General features: G+C 36.7%; 2 protein-coding genes and 1 long non-coding RNA gene across 9 annotated transcripts; 2 read left to right on the top strand and 1 right to left on the bottom strand.

Annotated features, from left to right (window-relative positions):
- The first annotated feature begins 43 nt into the window (after positions 1-43).
- On the top strand, positions 44-1,776 carry Ercc1 (DNA excision repair protein Ercc1). 3 transcript variants are annotated; one of them, XM_012285277.2, is made up of 6 exons: positions 44-184; positions 482-603; positions 672-778; positions 855-1,049; positions 1,165-1,350; positions 1,430-1,776. In XM_012285277.2, exons 2-6 carry the CDS (start codon positions 543-545, stop codon positions 1,628-1,630), a joined length of 750 nt encoding a protein of 249 aa, XP_012140667.1. In that variant the 5' UTR covers positions 44-184; positions 482-542; the 3' UTR covers positions 1,631-1,776. The 3 variants fall into 3 exon arrangements, with proteins under 3 accessions (XP_012140667.1, XP_003699648.1, XP_076394735.1); XM_003699600.3 differs by lacking the exon at positions 44-184 and adding an exon at positions 219-360; XM_076538620.1 differs by lacking the exon at positions 44-184 and adding an exon at positions 219-376.
- On the bottom strand, positions 1,671-18,437 carry LOC100875731 (ABC transporter G family member 23). 4 transcript variants are annotated; one of them, XM_012285237.2, is made up of 12 exons: positions 18,347-18,437; positions 5,114-5,318; positions 4,781-5,051; positions 4,210-4,632; positions 4,047-4,133; positions 3,868-3,980; positions 3,425-3,810; positions 3,241-3,356; positions 3,054-3,124; positions 2,906-2,994; positions 2,659-2,835; positions 1,671-2,588 (listed from the first exon to the last, which is right to left on the bottom strand). In XM_012285237.2, the coding sequence occupies exons 2-12, from the start codon at positions 5,314-5,316 to the stop codon at positions 2,287-2,289; spliced, it is 2,238 nt and encodes a 745-aa protein (XP_012140627.1). In that variant the 5' UTR covers positions 5,317-5,318; positions 18,347-18,437; the 3' UTR covers positions 1,671-2,286. The 4 variants fall into 4 exon arrangements, with proteins under 4 accessions (XP_012140627.1, XP_012140638.1, XP_012140632.1 ...); XM_012285248.2 differs by lacking the exon at positions 18,347-18,437 and adding an exon at positions 17,874-17,968; XM_012285242.2 differs by lacking the exon at positions 18,347-18,437 and adding an exon at positions 11,298-11,628.
- Positions 12,671-16,945, top strand: LOC105662492 (uncharacterized). 2 transcript variants are annotated; one of them, XR_013040204.1, is made up of 4 exons: positions 12,671-12,860; positions 13,392-13,633; positions 15,481-15,542; positions 15,918-16,945. It is a non-coding gene; the product is annotated as an uncharacterized LOC105662492 (long non-coding RNA). The 2 variants fall into 2 exon arrangements; XR_013040203.1 differs by having other exon boundaries at positions 13,392-15,412.
- Positions 18,438-18,526: the final 89 nt, after the last annotated feature.

Genomic DNA, 18,526 nt, shown 5'->3' with positions numbered 1-18,526 from the left:
TGTAATCTGCAAACTACACCTGAATATTTATCCCATTTTATCTACAACATACTGTCAAAAATATATAGAGTGTCCTAGAACTAATGTAAGAGTCGCAAAGAGGTTGTAGCTACGATGATTCTGAACAACATTTTCCTTCGCGAAAATATTGGTTAATGTGTCATCTGATCAGATGTTGTCAATTGTCAGTGTTACCAATATAAGTATATAAAGTATCACTTTCATTGCAATATAATTTACTGATAATATAACTTTTATTACTTTCGATTAGATATGTGATATAAGAATTAGATAAAATATAAGAAAAAATCACAAATATTTTACACAAAAATATATGTGCATGTGTAGATTGTCTTTGTTGTATGTATTCCTTTAGGTATTTTGTTTGTGATAAGTAGCTTAACCTAATAAAATATTTGTTTATTATCAAAATAATATTCTGCACGTGTATTAAAATTAATAACAATTTATTTTATTACAGAATAAGTTCTAATATTGCTGTAAAAATTTGACTGTCATAAGATAAAATTATTGTTAATACAATGGAAGAAGAAGATGATAATGCTTCTCCACCTAAACAACCAAAAACTGATTTGTCACAATGTTAGTTACATACTAATATATAATTACATTAATATTTATTGTTTAAAAAATTAATATTTTATGTTTAGCTATACCCAATGAGTTAAGTTCTGAATTCTTTAAAGAAGAAATACCTGGACCTTCTAAAATTAAGAACTCTTCAAAGTTTAATACACTTTTAGTCAACTTGAAGCAAGTATGTTCATAATAATATTTATGTTTTAAATAATTTATTTGACATTAGTTTGTTATAAGCATCATTTCTTTTGTAGAAAGGAAATCCATTACTGAAATATGTAACAAATGTACCTTGGGAGTACTCAGAAATTGTACCAGACTATGTAATGGGAAAAACTAGTTGTGCTCTTTTTCTATCAATACGATATCATCAGCTTAATCCAGACTACATCCATGAACGTTTGAAGGCTTTAGGAAACATGTATAATCTTAGAGTACTTTTAGTTCAGGTTAATTAAATTATTTTTGTTGTGTGTTAATATGATTCTAGCTCTTTTTTATTAATAATGTAGTTTCTTTATGATTTGAGTTATGATTATTAACAGGTCTGTATTAAAAAAACAGGTAGATGTGGCAGATCCTCATCATGCTTTAAAACATTTAACAAGAGTTTGTATTCTTGCTGATTTGACACTGATGTTAGCATGGAATGCAGAAGATGCTGGTAAAATTATTGAAACATACAAGATTTATGAAAACAAACCACCTGATGCAATTATGGAACGTAGTGATACAGCACCATATCAGAAGGTATATAATACATTGTTTGAAATATAAAACCTCTTTTTATTATTGAAAGATTAAAAGCTTTTTTCTGTAATTTTTTTAGATAGTTAATGCTTTGACAACAATAAGGTCAGTTAATAAAACAGATGCCACAACTCTCTTATCAACTTTTGGTACTTTAAGTAACTTAATAAAAACTCAACCAAATACATTAGCTCTTTGTCCTGGTATTGGTTTACAAAAGGCAGAACGAATTCACAAGGTATTACATGAACCATTTTTACGTGCTTCAAAGTCAAAATAATAATTATGAACAGCATATAAATAATTTATGTAAAATAATATATTAAAAACGATATTTATTTGTTTACAAACAAATAAGACTGTTTTGATCTGTTTCATGAGACATGTCTCATTGTATTATAAATACAATTTTTTATACTTTTGTTTGTAACTTGCTATTTATTGAAGTATCTTGACCCTACTTGTCCTTTCTTCCATTTACATATACAAATTACTAATATTGTTTATTACTACTCTAATATATACATATATTTGTTAGACCATAAATTTATACAAATTTCTACCATTCTAATTATAGTACAATAGTAATTAAAAAAGTAGTACATATAGTGAAAAAGAAGGTCATGGATTATTCTAAGTCGATAATTCACGTGGTGTACAAAGATTTTATAACTATGGGTTTATTTTATGATCTACTTGTGTCTGCACTGTACAAATATCATCACGATTCTGTGCTACCACAGAGATTGATGTAATAAATACAATTGTATTGAGCAGATACGCCACATCTTTTACGATGTATTATTCACTCTTTCTCCAGTAATACGTCGAATAGTTCCGACGTAATTGTTTATTCGACAGAGTAAATGTCGCTATAGAACTTTGATCAAGTGACAACTATCCACGTAGCTTAAGTCTGTAACTGAACACGAAGTTTTATCCCTTTTTAAATTTAAGTAGCAGTATCGAGGAAGTCATGAAGATGCATATCCAGATGAAGGTAGAAATGAAACCACTGTAAACAGTGGAGTTCGATATTGACCATCCCCTAGCTAACATAACTCTCATTGACTCTGTGCTCTGCGTAAGGGGTAGAACATAACTGATGCACTTCAGAACTTCATGCATTCCTTCAATAGGCCAGATTATTCCACAAAGCATCACAATGGGCAGGAATGAACCCATTGCCAAGTAAGTAGCACTTCTTTCAGTATCGCAGGCGCAAGCAATAGTGAACCCTAAAAATATTCATGTTTCAGAATAACTTTCTTCAGTAGGAAAGACAGCTAAAGTGAATGTTGCTCTTACCGAAACACATTCCACACAGTCCAGTTAAAACAGACAACACGGCAATCCAACCAATGTTACCTTCACACGTAATGTTAAAGATCGCGAACGCGAATAGTAGAACCATGACTGCCTGTCCAGTCATCACTACGAATTGAGTAACTACTTGAGCGAAAAGGATTTCTGGTCCAGTAAGACCTGCCAACAGAACATGAATCACTATATTAATATCCTGATCACTTCTCCTTAAACGATGGTCGTTAATTACCGGAAACTAAACTCCTTTCCAGAAGACCCTCGTTTCTTTCTAATAACATGGCACCAGAAGTTAGAGCGACTGATAAGAAGAAAAGTATCCTGTAACGGGAATGATTTTTATTATACAAGTTACATTTTTGGCAAGATCAACTACTCACGTTAAGATAACTCCAGGTGCTGCAAAGTCTGTGAAATTGGGCTCCAAAGGACCATAGATCGGCGTTTCAAACTGTACATAGCAAAATATGTTACTTCAACATTTTGGGAATTAATGTATTTATGAATTACGATTTATGAATATAATTTTATTAATTATAATTGTACATTACAATTTCGTGTACTTACGTTTACAGGTATGTGAGTATACTTCCTGCTGTAATTGCAAGCTACCGTCACTTCTTCAGCGAACTTTTCATACGACTTGTAAAAGTCCCTCTTCAGAAGTTGACCGATCTGCTGATCTAAAGAGAAACAAAATGTTGTCTTTCACCATGGATCACTTACACGTTAAATGTTTCAATAAACTCACTGGACATGTCCATGACAATCGTCATGGTCGATTCTGCGATATCCCAGATATCTGTCTCACGACCCAGATCAAATCTCGCATAAAGAGAATTAGAATAGTTTGACGGGAACGTTATGGCACCCCAAGCAGTGCCATCTTCGACGGCGTGTTTAGCATCCATTTCATTGTCGTACGTTATAAACTCTACGGATGTTTCCTCTAGATGTTTTAAATATCGACAGCTTAATCGATGCCAGTCGCAGCCGGTTGTCGGTATACAAGGCCCCATGCTGTTATTCAATTCGTGGTTCACTATCGCTATCTTTAAGTTCATTGGATCTTTGCCAATGGAGAGGCAGAACAGAATAATCTCAGCGACTGGAAGACCGATGATAAATAACATCATTCTGGAAAGAACGAGCAGTTCATGAGTACAGCCGAGTTTCGATACGATTTGCACTTACCCTACATTTCGCCACATCCACAGGAAGTTCTTCCATATAAGAGCTTTCATATGTTGACCATTAAGCATCTGGAATTTAGAGGGACCTTTCTCTTCTGGTGGCAGCTCTGGCACCTGTTCATCAAAACACTTGCATAAAAATTCACCCAACAGAAAGACTAACCGAAAAGAAAGACTCACAAGTGTTTCTTCGACGACAATGCTTTTTCTTCGACTAGAAAGACTGACGTTATCACCAAATTCACCGCTCATCTCCTCGTCCACATCCTGGGTAATGATCAATCATATTTGTATCACAGTTTCATCATTTTCAAAAGTATGAAAAATATGGTAAATATCATACAACTTCCGGAGGAACGCCGGTGACGCTGCTGAGGATGCTACTTCTCCTTCGAAGACCCATGTTCTGTCGTCTACTGAGCTTCAAGAACACATCCTCCAGAGAGTCCACATTGTTCATCTCCATTAACTTCGTCGGTGACTCTTCAGCCAACAGTTTACCGCCTCTCATCAAACCTATGATACCAGCTTGTCTCGTTTCCTCGATGTAATGAGTGGTGATGATGATAGTCTTATTGCTGTCCTTCGTCATGTGCACCAGGTGATCCCAGATGTTCTGTCGTAGAACCGGGTCTACACCTACAGTGGGTTCATCCAAGATTAACAATTCTGGATCCGCGACAAGGGCTGCTGCGAAAGACACTCTTCTCTGTTGACCTCCGGACAAGTTCTTCACGAGACGGTTCTCGGATGGCAACTGCAAGAACTATTTCGGGGAAGGTCCCATAACTTTACTAAAATTATGAAGTATTTAGCGATGGTTAAGTCTAACATAGATTTTATAAGTTTACTTTTTCAAGTGTGTTCTAGGAAGGGAATTCTACGGATCAACCTGGACTTCTACTTCGATATACCTTTACAAGAAACTCCACTTTTTCATCCACTTCGGGCGTCGACATTCCAGCACACCAGCCAAAATAAATGAAAGTCTCTCTTATGGAGAATTCTCCGTACAACGCGATTTCTTGTGGCATGTAACCTACTCGCGGACCTGGTACCCCAGATCCTTTCGATCCTGGCTTGCCACCCAGCACCCAGATCTCTCCAGAGTTTAGACGTCTTCGACCCACTATGCAGGACAGCAAAGTGGTCTTTCCGCAACCGCTCGCACCGAGCAGACCGTATCTGAAAATTCGAATACTTGTAAATTTGGAAACGAAAACAAGCAGTAGAAAAATGAAACTTACATCGTGCCTTTCGGCACTGTCATGTTCAGTCCATCTAGAATGATGTTGGGGTTGCTCTTCGGGCCATACTTTTTAAAAGCTCTCCTCACGTACACTGCTTGCCTTCGTTTGGAATCCAAACTCGAGACCTGCGTCTGCAACTGTGCTCTTCGAGTTTTCAGTTCCAAGGACGCTGCCTGCGGCGGACTACTAGCGTTTTCCATGTCTGGAAATTCAGATGAAAACCGAATCATTTATTCTGTTTACTTTTAGAATTGACGCGCATTAAAAAGATTAAGGCTTTTTGCCAAACGCAGTAGTTTCTTGTTGACGAAAAAAAAGTCCTGATACGCGGAGTTCATGAATATGTAACTATTTTACAATTTTTTGTTTGTCAACGACAGTTCACGTTATAATTTACATTTGACTAGAAATAATTGGTAATTGATGCGAGTCTTTGGAATTATTCGTTAAAGGAGGACGAGATTTTTACTGCGTCGTGCATTGTAAACATGTCGGAATAATAATTCGGATTAGTCTGGACGTTCTTCCTAGTTGGAACGTAAGGGGCATTGGCTGGTAAAAGTGCTCGTAGTATAACTTTACGGCGCATATTTGCGTAGTGACTAATCGGATGTTTTCTCGTTGAAAGATTCTACATCTTATGCTTTTCTTTATACTGCTCAAGTACAGTCATCGTGACTTGCTTTACATGAACCGCAAGGATGATTTTAAAAATCAAGGAGAGCAGAATTCTGTGCTCCTTAAGTTTCGTAGAAACAGAGAGCGATGAAAGGATTCGAGAATTGTACGTAATCGATGGCGTCGTGATTCGTCAGTGATGTAATGCGTTGTAACAAACTCTCACCTATCTCCAGCTGCTCCAGGCTAAAGAGGTGGATACAAGCACGTGCAATCGGCTTTCGTTTCGATGAAACAGTTCAATTTACCCGCGTACTGTTGGCGCTTCGAAAACCCGCTTCTTTATTTCATTCGCTTTCCTTTTTTACAAACAAATGTACGACCTTGACTCGCAATATCGACTCACTAAACCGGACCCACGAGATGGGCCAGTCGACCGAATCTTTCAGGGACGCTATCTGTCGAAAGACCCATCTTGGACTGTCATTTACGAAATTTTTAATAATTCCGTCTCTGTACTTTACAAAGAGAAGGAGCCTATACTTTACACGTTTAAACTCGCAAAGTGTTTATTAAGCATTGTAATACAAATTTTAGAACTTGCTTTATATACTTTTTAAGTAACTTATTTTACGAGTCGGGTGCCTCGTATTTTTACAGTCGACAGTATAGCAAGAATATGATTGTATATTTGAATACTCGCGGTTTGCGTAATTTTGCAGTATCATCGGTTTTTTACTCGAAAGATTTTTAAGATACGTCGAATCGTGAATCACGAAGACTACCGACGTGTAACTTATTACAAATGACCTGCTTAAGACATCGAAATTTAAACAAACGCGTTTTGCAACTGCGGTGTCCGTTTGCCAGGCGAAGGATGTTAATTGGTATAAATATTTTTTCGTCACAATCAATATCTTCCTTTTTTTATATTTAAATGTATAGTATTGTTGTATAGTATAGTTGTATATTATAGTTGTATATTATAGTTGTATAGCATAGTTGTATAGCACAGTTGTATATTATAGATGTAAATTATAGTTGTATAGCATAGTTGTATAGCACAGTTGTATATTATAGATGTAAATTATAGTTGTATAGCATAGTTGTATATTATAGTTGTAAATTATAATTGTATAGCATAGTTGTATAGCATAGTTGTATATTGTAGTTGTATGTTATGGTTGTATAGCATAATTGTATAGCACAGTTGTATATTATAGATGTAAATTATAGTTGTATAGCATAATTGTATGTTATAGTTGTAAATTATAATTGTGTAGCATAGTTGTATATTGTAGTTGTATATTATGGTTGTATAGCATAATTGTATAGCACAGCTGTATATTATAGATGTAAATTATAGTTGCATAGCATAATTGTATATTATAGTTGTAAATTATAATTATGTAGCATAGTTGTATAGCATAGTTGTATATTGTAGTTGTATATTATGGTTGTATAGCATAGTTGTATATTATAGATGTAAATTATAGTTGTATAGCATAGCTGTATAGCACAGTTGTATATTATAGTTGTAAATTATAGTTGTATAGCATAATTGTATATTGTAGTTGTATATTATAGTTGTAAATTATAGTTGTATAGTATAGTTATAAAGTACAGTTGTAAAGTACAGTTGTACCATGCCACAAGTATCGTTTTTGTTCCCAGCCTCTAATTTTTTTCCCTCGTTTTTGGTCAAAGAGAAACGGTGCTCATGTAACGAAAGGTTTACACGCGTGAGTAATAACCTTCCTTACGCAATTGAACGTATTTTTCTATCGATTAAATATTCATAAATTTCGAAATATGAGTTACGTAACAATTTCGATAAAGCGATCATTCATTCAGTTTTGAAATCGAGTATTTCTCTACGAAATATTCGGCGAATTAATTTACATGTTCTTTTCATAATCATTCATTATACTTATCTTTTAACGGACACATCTTAATAGCTATCAATTTATTGTCTCGATCATGCAAGCCGATTTTATGCAAACGATTACAATCTGAATACATTACGAGCAAACTTTTTACAACCTAGTTAACCTGCGTACGCTATTTATCATTATTACACAAACTATCATGTAACTTTTGCACACGTAACAAAAGTTTTTTTGTACGGTGCGATAAATATACTTTGTTCAGTGTCTGACAAACAATGAGATGTCTGATGATTTTGTGCTATTCATTTTTCTTCAATTAATGTGAAGTATCTCATACTTCTCGCACTAATTTAGACATTTTTTAACCTGGGTTTTTGAATTCTTAAGTATCCAAGTTAATTTTTCGAGTCTTCAAAAGATATTCGAAAAGTTACATGACACTATTAGTAAAAGTTTGACGTTCTGGTTTGAATAAAAATTTGAATCTTACACTAAGTACATAATAATCTTTTATAAGGTCAGAAACTTATGTGAAACTTGTGTTTATCTTATAACTTTGAAAATTAACTCCTATTTCAATTATCAAGCTATCGAATATTTGATCGAAAGACAAAGACACGCTGCTTGCAAAAATGGAAATACCACAATCACATCAAAGGCAGGTCGATACTTTTTCCTTCGTCGAAGCGCACAAGTTCATTGAAACTTATCTACACACAAAAGTTCGAAGAAATGGAAAGTGATTAGTTTTAGACGCATCTTTCGCAACCGAGCTCCCGTTAGGAAACAAAAGGCATCGAGAGAAATCAAGTGAAATGGGTTATCAAGTTTCGGTTCACTCGGGGAGCTTTTGTCTCGGATGAAAGTAGAACATTGTGATTAGAAAACTGAATAGAAACAAAACGATGCAATGTACTTCCTTCTTCGAGTGTTTCCTTTTAAACATTTAAATATTAACATCTGGACATTGAGGATATTTTTGTGAATTGTGTAATAGATTTACCGAGGGAAGTTGTTGAAATAATTAGCTAAAATGGAAGTGTCAGGAAAACTGTAGATAGAAAAAATTGAATGATGCTTTCAAATCTTCAAATTTAGCTCCTTGTTTTGACACAATGCTGAATTAATTTTGTGACAGAACACGAATGCTTTCTGAAGACTCTTCAGAATTCACAAAAATACATTTCTGCAAATTCCATCAGCGTCGAATCTTCGAATCCTCGAATTTTTATAGTGTTTCAAACCCTAACCGTTCATCCAACGTTCCAACAATTATCAACAAAGCAGAATCAATGAATCGCAAGATTTCTAAACGCGATAAGAGCAAAAATGGAAACGCGTCTCGATCAATTTGCATTTTTGTGCGTGCGCGTCTCGTAAACACGTGGAACTTATTTTTCGCGTCACTCGTACGAATAAATATACTCGTCCTTCGTATTGATTTCCTATTAACCGATGTTATTAGGAAATTAGTTAAAAAAACAATTCTTTTAAACGTTCTTGGAACTCTTCGACGTAAGAATGATAATGATCGTAAAAAGTCTATAATGTTACGATCATGATGTCGAGGAAATCAGGTCACGATCATCGTTCCTATTCCTTCGGTTTTGCATACGCAGTTTCAAACAATTTGCTTTGGAATTCTTTTCCAGCTGTAATCTTTTGAAAATCCCTGATGAAACTCTTCGTTGAATAATTTTTGGATTAGGAAATATTCATGAATTAACTAATGAAGGACTAATGATAAGCGAGCTGGAGTTTTCCACTGAAGTACTTGATTAGTTTCAAACGACCGACGTTTTTGTTCTTCCTGAAACGAGTGATTTTTATGATAAACAGCTAAAAGCTTTTATTTCGAATTTGTTTAAAAATCTATTCCGTGTACAAATATTTAAATTAATCATTTAAAAGAATTACGATAAAAAAATTGTATCGCTGTATTTTTTATTGTACGAGTATTTAGACATATTTCAAACGACCGACGTTTTTGTTCTTCTTGAAACGAGTGATTTTTATGACGAACTAAAAACATTTATTTCAAATTTGTTTAAAAATCTATTCCGTGTACAAATATTTAAATTAGTCATTCAAAAGAATTACGATAAAAAAATTGTATCGCTGTATTTTTTATTGTACGAGTATTTAGACGTATTTCAAACGACCGACGTTTTTGTTCTTCTTGAAACAACGAGTGATTTTTATGACGAACTAAAAACATTTATTTCAAATTTGTTTAAAAATCTATTTCATTTAAAAATATTTAAATTAGTCATTTAAAAGAATTACGATAAAAAAATTGTATCGCTGTATTTTTTATTGTACGAGTATTATAGACATATTTCAATAATCTGTGTTATGGCAAAAATTACCTCACCGATCGACTAGAAAGAAATTACATAATGATCTAGTCTACGTGTTTAAACCGGAGCATACTTTCAAGCCAAACATACGACTCGAAATTTCAAAAAATTTGCATTTTACTGTTTTTATAAAACAACGTTACGTGAATATAAAAAACTGTTGCAAGAGTCTGCGTTTTTTTTTGCGGAAAAACGTTTTGCGTCAATATTTTTCTTTCTTTCTTTTTCACGTGTTTATTTACAACGGCAGTGAAGGCAAAAAATAAATAAATTCGTATTACCATTCACGACGGATAATTAATGGAAAAACTTCAATTATAGTGTTTATGATAGTCTTCTATTTCCTTAAGTAAGGAAGGTATTTTGCAAATTTGTGAAACTTGAAAAATAAGGCGAAATTTTTATCGCCTTCCGAAGTCCAAAAAAGTGTTTTCGAAAATCTTGCAATTATTTAATTATTCACAAACAGAAAACTTCTTTCAATCTAAAGCTTCTTAAATAAAGAAATAAATCTTTAACTACCCCGTTGAAGATCTTCGAGACGTAACTTCACTAAAATGCATATCATTCATCAGAGCCCAATCACCAAAACATCTTAAGATCTGCATAATTTTAATCCTCAACTACGTACTTGAATATTTAACTTCAAGAGGTGACTTCACCAAAATGCATATCATTCACCAAAGTCTAATTAACAAAACATCCTAAGATCTCCATAATTTAAATCCTCAACTACGTACTTGAAGATTTAACTTCAAGAAGTAACTTCACCGAAGTGCATATCATTCACCAAAGCCCAATCACCAAAACAAAGATCTCCATAATTTAAATCCTCAACTACGTACTTGAAGACTTAACTTCAAGAGGTGATTTCACTAAAATGCATATCATTCACCAAAGCCCAATCACCAAAACATTCTAAGATCTCCATAGTTTAAATCCTCAACTACGTACTTGAAGATTTAACTTCAAAAGGTGACTTCACCAAAGTACATATAATTCACCCAAGCGCATATAATTCACCAAAGCCCAATCACCAAAACATCCAAAGGATCTCCATAACTTAAATCCTCAACTACGTACTTGAAGACTTAACTTCAAGACGTAATTCACCAAACGCCATCATTCACCAAAGTCCAATCACCAAAACATCCAAAGGATCTCCATAATTTAAATCCTCAACTATGTACTTAAAGACTTAACTTCAAGACCTAACTTCACCAAAGTGCATATAATTCACCCAAGCGCATATAATTCACCAAAGCCCAATCACCAAAACATCCAAAGCTCTCCATAACTTCCATAAGTCCTAACCTGCAACTTCCAGCTCCCTCAGCAATCTGCCTTTTCAATAAAAAAATCCACCAGTCGACCACCAGTTACTGAATCAGTGTTCGGTTTGATTCACCAAAAACACGTTCATATCGATCTTCCACCATAGTCTTAACAATCTAACCGTCAGCACGTAATACTTTCACCCGCAGGTCATCAAGGACTCATCAACCCTCTATCACCGAGCACAACTTCCGAAAGACGTCCTTCGAAAGGGCGCGACTGAAATTCGAGTTAAAACCAGGAAACACGACAGGACAGTTCTGGCCGCGTTTCCACCGTGAACTGACTCGGTAGGCTGCAGAATGGAGAATCAAATGCTTGTGCAATCCGTCGAACAGGCAGGGACCAGTTTGCAGGTGGGGGCAAAACTGGCCGGGCTATTATAGGTACAGACCATACGAGTCTGCGTGTGCGATATTTTAGCGATCGGATAATGAGCTGTGCGTAGATCAAAGTGTAAGTCACATTTTACTGTAGATCTGTAATTCTTAGGATATTATAACTGATGTGTCGAATGGTAAATGTTAGACATGGCAAACTTTTGTCGTTTTATAGTATTGTGAAGTTTATCGACGGTATTATGATAACTGAGGTATCAATATTACTGATGTAAAAATACCTGAAAAGACTGAATAGTAAATGTAGAGACAAATATATATAACTTTTGTCAACTCTTAGTATTGTCAAGTTTATTGAAGTCATCTTACGATATTATAACTGGATAACTTCAAGGATCCAGAGATGCAAGGATCTAGGGATGCAAGGATATAGAGATCTACGGATCTAGGGATGCATGGATCTAAGGATTCAAGGATCTAGGGATCCACGGATCTAGGGATCCATGGATCTAGGAAGCCACGGATCTAGGGATGCAAGGATCTAGGGATCCACCGATCTAGGGATCCACTGATCTAGGGATCCACCGATCTAGGAATCCACGGATCTAGGGATGCAAGGATCTAGGGATCCACCGATCTAGGGATCCATGGATCTAGGGATCCACCGATCTAGGGATCCACCGATCTAGGAATCCACGGATCTAGGGATGCAAGGATCTAGGGATCCACCGATCTAGGGATCCACCGATCTAGGGATGCAAGCATCTAGGGATCCACCGATCTAGGAATCCACCGATCTAGGGATCCACCGATCTAGGGATCCACCGATCTAGGGATCCACGGATCTAGGGATCCACCGATCTAGGGATCCACGGATCTAGGGATCCACCGATCTAGGGATGCAAGCATCTAGGGATCCACCGATCTAGGAATCCACCGATCTAGGGATCCACCGATCTAGGGATCCACCGATCTAGGGATCCACGGATCTAGGGATCGACCGATCTAGGGATGCAAGGATCTAGGGATCCACCGATCTAGGAATCCACCGATCTAGGAATGCAAGCATCTAGGGATCCACCGATCTAGGGATTCACGAATCTAGGGATCCACCGATCTAGGGATGCAAGGATTTAGGTATCCACGGATCTAGGAATCCACCGATCTAGGGATCCACGGATCTAGGGATCCACGATATCTTGAGGTATCTATATTATTGACGTAAAGATACCTCAAGAGACTGAATAGTAAATGTCGAGACAAACATATCAAACTCTTGTCATCTCTTAGTTTTGTGAAGTTTATCGAAGTCATCTTTAACTATTTAATGGGTACCGAATAGTAAATGTCAAGATGAACATATCAAACTTTTATTGTCATTTCCTAGTATGTCATTGTAAAGTTTCTCGAAGTCATCTTACAATATTCTGACAAGTTTGATGTTCACATCGAATGGTAAATATCGAGACAAATACTTTTACTGTCATCTCTTAGCATATCATAGAGAAGTTTCTCGAAGTCATCTCCTGTATTTACGTTTTGATACAAAGTGTTCGACACATGGTAATTTGGTAATTTAAAATTGCAAGGATTATAGCTGGTAGACGCTAAAAACCTCAAGGAAACAGCCATATTATTTATGATAAACGATAGCCATCAGTGTCGAAATTTTTGTCAACTCATCTACATTATTTTTATATAACTTTGCCAGTTCCTACGTTTTATTCGTTTTCAGCGAACATTTGGAATGTCCCACCACAGTCATCAACAGTGGAGATTCTGGGAAGCCAGGGTACTGCTTTCTCTTTCCCCTGAACCGAGTATTACGTTGCGGTAAAACACACGATTTTGAAAAGTTATAACAAGAAGAAGCTCCCTTTACTCTTGGTTACGCCAATGATTATGGCTGACATTCTGGTGCACCCGCAAGGTTTCGTCGCTCGTCATTACAATATTGAAATGAAGCAGAAATAACAAGTATGTATTGCAATTTTAGTATCTACTTCTCGTTTACACGGATGTTCCATTTATTTGCCAAAGAAGAATGAATAAGCTTGATATCAAAGTATACTCTATTTTACCGATAATTTTATTTATGATTATACAAGTATACACCGAAATAGACGAAGGTGAACCACATAACTCTCGTAATTATTTAATAGTTGCGTATAACTCTTCATAACTTGATAAACTCATTCACGCTGATTAGATGTTATTAAGCGTTTGACGCAAGAGGCATACCAGTTCTACGGGACAATAATCAACTCTTGGAGTTACACTTTTTAAGAACTATTACTTTCTCGTTAATGAATTCGCTCGAGTATGAATTCATCGAGTAATTGCAGCGGGAGATACACTTATAGCATATGCAAATATTAATAGGAAAATTCGGATCTAGGGATGCGAGGATGTAGGGATGCGGGGATGTAGGGATGCAAGGATCTAGGGATGCAAGGATTTAGGGATGCAAGGATCTAGGGATGCAAGGATGTAGGGATGCAAGGATCTAGGGATGCAAGGATCTAGGGATGCAAGGATCTAGGGATGCAAGGATGTAGGGATGCAAGGATGTAGGGATGCAAGGATCTAGGGATCCACCGATCTAGGGATCTACGGATCTAGGGATGCAAAGATCTAGGGATCCACCGATCTAGGGATGCAAGGATTTAGGGATGCAAGGATCTAGGGATCCACCGATCTAGGGATCCACCTATCTCGGGATGCAAGGATCTAGGGATCCACCGATCTAGGGATCCACCGATCTAGTGATGCACCGATCTAGGTATCCACCGATTTAGGAATGCACCGATCTAGGAATCCACGGATCTAGGGATCCACCGATTTAGGAATCCACCGATCTAGGAATCCACCGATCTAGGAATCCACCGATTTAGGAATCCACCGATCTAGGAATCCACGGATCTAAGAATCCACCGATCTAGGAATCCACCGATCTAAGGATCCACGGATCTAGGAATCCACCGATCTAGGAATGCACCGATCTAGGAATCCACCGATCTAGGTATCCACCGATTTAGGAATCCACCGATCTAGGAATCCACCGATCTAGGAATCCACCGATCTAAAAATCCACCGATCTAGGAATCCACCGATCTAAAAATCCACCGATCTAAAAATCCACCGATCTAGGAATCCACCGATTTAGGAATCCACCGATCTAGGAATCCACCGATCTAAAAATCCACCGATCTAGGAATCCACCGATCTAAAAATCCACCGATCTAAAAATCCACCGATCTAGGAATCCACCGATCTAGAAATCCACCGATCTAGGAATCCACCGATCTAAAAATCCACCGATCTAGGAATCCACCGATCTAGGAATCCACCGATCTAGGAATCCACCGATCTAGGAATCCACCGATCTAAGAATCCACCGATTCGATTAGAAAGGAAAATCGATTATACATTTGTTAAAGCAACGACCGTTTTAAGAATCATTCTCTGAATGATAAAAGTCATGAATCACGCGTAGTGATTCACGCCCGTAACTGCGTATCGCTAAATAAAAAGCAAGAAAAACCTGGTGTACGAAAATTCATGGAAGCTTGTTATCCGATTTCTATTTCAATTTCACTGCCTTCGGTTTTGAAACATTTTCCGAGCGAAGAAGCGAACACGGTCGAATTCGCTTCGGTGATTTCAATGCTTCGCAAGAGAAGTCGACGCGTACGATTTACACAAACGACTCGCGCCATCGCATTTTACATTCTAAACGAACTTATACGGGATTGTGTAAGTAGTCGAATATACAAATATTTTGTTGTAAAATCATTTGATCGGAAGTTTACTCTGTTCTCTAGTTACGTCAATGATGATCAACGTTACTTTGTACCCGAGTCAAGGAAACTGTGCATTTAACGAGGTACGCAAACACGATTATACGCAAGGAGTAGACATAATAAAAGGCGACACTAAAGGAAATCTAGAGAGATCAATTTAAATTCAAAAGAAAGTTTTTTAAAGTCAAAAGAATTGGGGGTGCATAGAAGTATGGTGGAAAGAATAGTTTAAACCTGCACAGTAATTTATTTTTAATAAATATTATCTCGCTTTCGAGAGATCAAAGGTGAGTGTCGTCTCTGTTTTCTGTGCTTTGCTGCTGTTTTAAGACAGTAAATAAACAGAAGATAAGTTAGTAACAGTATGAATATAATAAAATCTGGAAAGTTTAAAATATTCATGATTCACCAGACTGGAAAGTTTGAAACTTTGGTCTTCTTTGTCAAACTTGTTTCAGACAAGGAAAGTCCATCTTCCGCTACTAAAGATAAACTCGAACAAAGAGAAGCTGAAGGACGCTGACCTTTACCTCAAGAAACACGAGAACAACTTCTCAAGAAGAAAGAACTTCATGTTCCAATTAGACGTCTCATAAATTATGAATCAAACGCGTAACAAATACAAACACCATTTTTTATTTTCGAACTGCAAAAAATGATCTTAAAAATGAATGATGGGAAATGTAACTTCTTGCGGGATCAAAGTTCACGAAGAAAAAGCGATCGAACCAGTTTCCTGGTACTTTTATGATGATCTTATATAAAACAGGGAAAGACGCGTACGTCACTGAGATTGACGAAAGAAGTATCATTACCACGATCGTCTGTACGTTCATTTTTAATGAATTCTGTCATAAAAACAAACAATTTGTCTTCAAAAAACTTCGGGTAATTAATGGTTTACACGGAACATTTAAAATTTACATTTTTCTTCAGCGGTTTTTTACTTTTGTATTTTTCTGTGTTTGTATAAATATTGTGGATTGATGTGAACTTTTAAAAAATTTATGAAAGAGTTAATTGATATATTCTGCGGTGTAAGGATTTTAGAATGTAGGGAGATTCGCGAATCAAGGACTTTAGGAGTCTAAGAGATTTAGGGATTTAGGGATCCTCGGATCTAGGGATGCAAGGATCTAGGGATGCAAGGATCTAGGGATGCAAGGATCTAGGGATGCAAGGATCTAGGGATGCAAGGATCTAGGGATCCATGGATCTAGGAATCCACGGATATGGGGATCCACCGATCTAGGGATCCACCGATCTAGGGATGCAAGCATCTAGGGATCCACCGATCTAGGGATCCACCGATCTAGATATCCACCGATCTAGGGATCCACCGATCTAGGAATCCACCGATCTAGGGATCCACGGATCTAGAAATGCAAGCATCTAGGGATCCACCGATCTAGGGATCCACCGATCTAGATATCCACCGATTTAGGAATCCACCGATCTAGGGATCCACCGATCTAGGGATCCACCGATCTAGATATCCACCGATCTAGGGATCCACCGATCTAGGGATCCACCGATCTAGATATCCACCGATCTAGGAATCCACCGATCTAGGGATCCACCGATCTAGGGATCCACCGATCTAGATATCCACCGATCTAGGAATCCACCGATCTAGGGATCCACCGATCTAGATATCCACCGATCTAGGAATCCACCGATCTAGGGATCCACCGATCTAGATATCCACCGATCTAGGTATCTACCGATCTAGGAATCCACCGATCTAGGTATCCACCGATCTAGGGATCCACGGATCTAGAAACCTAGGAATCTAGGGATCTAGGGACCTAGGGACCTAGAAACTTAGAGATCCACGGATCTAGGAATCTAACAATTTAAGAATCAAAGAATCTAAAAATCGTGGAATCCCACAATTTCAAAATCTAAGAAGGAATCTAGGGATTCAAGAATCTAGAGAGCTACTAATCTACATAATCATGTGTCGTCTTAATTGTGAGTACTAAGTAACTAACTCTATTCGTAGGTTATTAATAATACATTTCCTGAATACCTTAATCATCGTGTTTGTCACCGATTACATTTTTTGTCGGTTTCTCAGAAGATCAAGGAAATATGATTGCTAAACCGGATTTAGAGTATGATACCTTTTAGTTACTTCGTATTTGCAACATGCTCTTTAGTAACACTCTTCATTAGAAAGCTTACAATTTCATATTTCGCAAATAAAAAAGAGTCGCGTTAATTAACTGTAATGACTCTCTAATTGTTCGAAATATGTGTAGGCTTCAAGTTTAAATAACTGTTTAAATATTGTCTTACTTTCATTAGTATCGTTAAACTAGTATTCCAAAATTCGAAACCACCAAAGTTTTGTGATTAAATATCTACTCCTTTGATCATTATTATTCTAAATATTTTTTGTCCAAACTCACGGTAAAAGATGAGAAACGTCAAGGTTTAAGAAACGCGTTTCTGCCCGTTTACGAAATCCTTTCTTCGCCAATAGTACCGCGAACTTTGTATTCCGTTTAGATTCCGGCGTGCTAAGCACACCATTTATGAGCATAAACGCGTCCTTTGACGGTGACACTGAAAAAGTGGCCGGTCTCGACAGAACGGAAAGTTTTGATATGCAAATCGCATCCTTGAATCGTAAATGAAGGGCAACGATCGTCCTACGTCAGATCACATATTTTTCTTGAAAAATATCACTCAGAGAAAACGCTACAGATTATTTTGAAAAAAAGTACACGAAAGAAAGTGATGCAAGAGTAAAAAAATAGTCTTCGATCGAATTATTATTATCGTCTTACTAAATAATAGCTTAGTCAGGAAGGAAAAAAGAACAGGCTGTTGAGTAACGGTATCAAACGGAATGTAACACTTTCAAAATCGCTATCTTTACCTGATTACATCAACCTATTGAATAACACCGTGTTTCGGAAGAAGTTAACTTCTTCCTGCCTGCGTTGCGACTGTTTGCAGTGAAACGTATTCTCACCGGTCAGAACTCGCAAACAAGATAACGCGCGGTCCAGAAGACGCAAATAAAATAATCTTGAAACAATAACGCAATTCAGTGATA

This window comes from Megachile rotundata, chromosome 13 (assembly GCF_050947335.1).
Source record: "Megachile rotundata isolate GNS110a chromosome 13, iyMegRotu1, whole genome shotgun sequence".
Taxonomy (NCBI): Eukaryota; Metazoa; Arthropoda; class Insecta; order Hymenoptera; family Megachilidae; genus Megachile; species Megachile rotundata.
Note: the sequence above shows the minus strand (reverse complement) of the source record. Positions and strands in the feature narration are given on the sequence as shown.